This window comes from Sinocyclocheilus rhinocerous, unplaced genomic scaffold (assembly GCF_001515625.1).
Source record: "Sinocyclocheilus rhinocerous isolate Xijiao unplaced genomic scaffold, SAMN03320098_v1.1 scaffold95, whole genome shotgun sequence".
Classification (NCBI taxonomy): domain Eukaryota; kingdom Metazoa; phylum Chordata; class Actinopteri; order Cypriniformes; family Cyprinidae; genus Sinocyclocheilus; species Sinocyclocheilus rhinocerous.
The window spans coordinates 111,526-115,270 of NW_015662004.1; the positions used below are offsets into that span (position 1 = coordinate 111,526).

A 3,745-nucleotide genomic window follows, 5' to 3' on the forward strand; every position below is an offset into this window, starting at 1 on the left:
TAGAGTGAGCTGAGGCCGGGCTAGCGTGAGCGGAAGCCCTGGCTTAGCGTGAGCTGAGGCCGGGCAAGAGTGAGCTGAGGCGGCGGGGTCGAGAACGGCGGTCCCGGCGAAGGAGCGTTGAAAACGGTGAGGGCCGATCCGGCGATCCACAGCACTAAGTTGATGTATTTCCTCAGCGACCAGCACGGATCAGCTCTAGGCATGACGAAGCGGATATCGTCCTCTTTTGGAAGGCCAACCAAAGTAGTTTCGCTTTCACAACGAAGCACACAGCGTCTTCAGGACATGGCTGCAGCGTCAACAATACTACAGTGAGAATTAAAGTTACGCCTTCTTTCTTTGCTTGAACATTTGGGCGGCGTTATGCAAATTTTCCCACATCGTGACGTAGACATGTGGGTGCGTGTTAGAACGAGCCGTTTTAGGTAGGCGTGGCTGACTCTTAACTTTTATAAAGAATATCTCTTTGGATTTGAGACTTTAGTCTTTGCAACTTTACAGATCTTCTTTATGCACCAAGAGCTTGTAACACTCCAAAGAGAAAGGAAAAATTGAAATCGCATCATATGACACCTTTAAGTTCAGTAAAACTGAACCTTATCAAATGTGTGTAATTCTACCTGTCACAACTTTCAGGAAGCCTAAAATAAAGAAAAACCGAAAAAGGATTCCATTTGTTAAGCAGTTTACAGACAAAACTTGTTTCAGGGATTTCGAAGAATGTTTTTCACTTCTGTTTTGGACAAAAATTATAGGTGTGTCAAGTTAAAAGAGTGAAATGATTAATTGCTCAAGACAAGCACAGTTTGTCTCATTCTTTGCTTTCAAAAACAACCTCTTTCAACAGATTGCTTATGCTTTGTGCATGACATTTGCAGTAATATAATTCTTAGAGTTTGGTCATATGAGTCTAATCTTCTGTTTTTAATAACTTATGATCCATGGTCCAACAGAAGGGGCCAGTTATAATACATGTTGATGAACTGCCAAAGTATAAAACCATGCTGTTATTTTTGCCAAAAATAATTTAATGAGGAATAGCTATGTGGTGAAGTGTGCCAGTGGCTCAACTAATAGTGACTGTAAGCTTTGCATCAAAAAGCAATGTTGCTAACACATTATTTTTAAAGGATAGCTCACCCCATCAACATTTCTTCACCTTCAGTATAGGTATAGGTTTTTTAGGGAAAACAAAAGAAGATATTTTGTGAAATGTTTCAGTGTTTTTTGGCAGAGCTTGTCCCCATTGTCCGCTATGATTATATAATGGATTTCGCAATGTAGGGAAAAAAAACTAAACATACTTAATCATCATATCTAGATGACACCAGATCATGCTGATCATCAAAACCTGACATCAGCCCATCGTTAGTCATCAAGCTCAACTCAAAGCTGAGGTCGAAAGTCCTGATCATGTAATAGTGGTAATGTGGTGTACACTTTGTCCTGAGCTCAGGTCATTCATGCATTGTCATGCATTTGCTGAACACCAAGACGTGTACGTAAGAGCTTTTCTGTGTAGATCACTGCTTGGAGAGTTGTAAAAGCAAGACATGGCATTTTTTTTGCATGCCTTCTTAATATTATTGGAATGACTAACTGCTGCTCAGGTCCACTGCTGTGTCTGTGAAAGCAGATGACTGACGATCAGAGCATCTCTGTCATATCATTTTAATGCTATTTAACACTATAGGTCTGAACAATAATTATAGCATGATAGTATTTGCACTGCAACCAACAAGATATGTTGTCACACTCTGTGGTCCCTTTTTTAAAAACATAAAAGTGTAACAAAATAATAATAATAATAATAATGAGTAAATAAATAAATAAATACAAGATGAGCTAAGAGGGCTGGCCTACATCCCTTACTGTATTTAGCAGTGTTGTAGTTTAGCAGTTTGTAATAAGGTCAGCCGCAACATAACTGTGTCTACGCCTTTTCATTGCTAATTTTTCACTGCGTGTTTTTAGTAAATCCTGATAGCACTTTTTTAACGCCAAAAAAAGGGTTTGCACTGGTGCTAAATCCGGCCCTATACTGTATGTATGAACAAAAATTAAACAAAGTAACTTCATTAATGAAGAATTAAGGTGCATTTATACTTTCCAGACTGAAAATTACAGTTTTAAATCACTAATGAAAAGTTGGATAAAGGAAAAAAATAATTAAATACTGGTAGTATCAAACCATTTCTCTAACAGATCAAATTCACTTTTTTCCCATAAGAGCTTATGCATTGGACCACTCAATTTAACATATTATTAATCGAAGCAAAATAAAAGGTACCATTACTACCTTCCTATGATGTTTGTTTAGTCAAGTCAGTCGAAATCAAGCTCCATCATCAGACAACATAACCATGCCAACCAGTTCCCAGCATTGCACGATTTAATGAAGTGGTAAGATGTAACCGTTTAATCGTTAACCCAGGACAGATATTCACATCGACTCCTTCATCATACCTGGGGAAAAAAAAGAAAAAAGTTTTAGTTTATAAATCATGCATGATTCCTCCCTAATATCTAAGATATATGGATACAGCTAATACAAAATTAATTATTGGGATCTCAACGGTGTGATTCCTGTAATACTGTGCTTAATATGCTGCATGTTTGCATTCCCAGACCGCCATGCAAACATACGACTGCAAAGGACAGGAAGTCTTCACCAACGGCAGCTCTGGCTATATGAACAGCAAAGATGTGACCAGGATGCGGGAAGTGGCCTTTGAGAAGAACTCCTCTGAGCCACTGGTATATGCGTTTTATTTTATTCATGTGTTTCATTAAAATGATGAACTGACTAATTCAAGTACTTTTTTAACATACAAAGAGGAATAGAATTAAACTCATTGAAGTCATTAAATTATTTGAAAGAAATAATTCACCCAAACATGTTCCATTCTGTTATAACTTACTTGTGTCGTTCAAAACTTGCATGCTGTAATTACTTTTTTTTTTTCCCATGGGACACAAACGGAGTATTAAATATTAAGATTTGTTATTCAATTTGTGTTTTGTTCTTGTTCAGGGTGTAACTCTTAAGCTGAATGAAAGGCAGAGGTGTACAGTGGCGAGAATATTGCATGGAGGGATGATACACAGACAAGGTACAGTGAATAATATTCAGTTTCCATACAGCACAATGGATAACTGCTGATGACAAACCTTTTATTTATTAATGTTTTTAACAGGTTCTTTACACGAAGGTGATGAAATCGCAGAGATCAATGGGAAAAGTGTTGCTAATCAAAGTGTAGACCAACTACAGAAGATTCTGGTGGGTTGTGTTCTCATTTGTGGACACACACTGTACAGTCCCTTATGAAAAAGTAGTAAATTTTAAGCATACTTTTTAAAAGAACATTTATTACGAATAAAATGCACTAATAGAATATACTTACGTGTGAACTGAATGTAATGTTTTTGGAGGCTTAATTGGATGTTGTTTAAAAATAAATGAAAATATATTAGACTTTATATTATATGCAGTTAGTTTTGTGTAAGTGTGCTTTCTTGGCCCATTGGAGTAGGACATAAGTACACATTTATGCAAAATTTCATAATTCTGTTGTCTTTGAAATATGGTTAAAGGGGTGGTTCACTGGGTTTTTTATAGGCTTGATTGTGTTTATGGGGGGCAGTCTAACATGTGTTAATGCTTCGTTTTTTTAAAAACGCATTATTTTTCACATAATTTACATTTTTATTTCACACCTCTCTGTAGCCTGGCACAAACGGC

At 36.9% G+C, this 3,745-nt stretch overlaps 1 protein-coding gene across 1 annotated transcript in view; it reads left to right on the forward strand.

Annotated features, from left to right (window-relative positions):
* The window catches only part of LOC107727269 (55 kDa erythrocyte membrane protein-like), a 19,351-nt gene that overhangs the window by 10,376 nt on the left and 5,230 nt on the right, over positions 1 to 3,745 (forward strand). Inside the window, exons 2-4 of the mRNA XM_016537087.1 lie at positions 2,629 to 2,757; positions 3,035 to 3,113; positions 3,198 to 3,283. Coding sequence (XP_016392573.1) covers positions 2,629 to 2,757; positions 3,035 to 3,113; positions 3,198 to 3,283 — 294 coding nt within the window. The remainder of the gene's footprint in view (positions 1 to 2,628; positions 2,758 to 3,034; positions 3,114 to 3,197; positions 3,284 to 3,745) is intronic.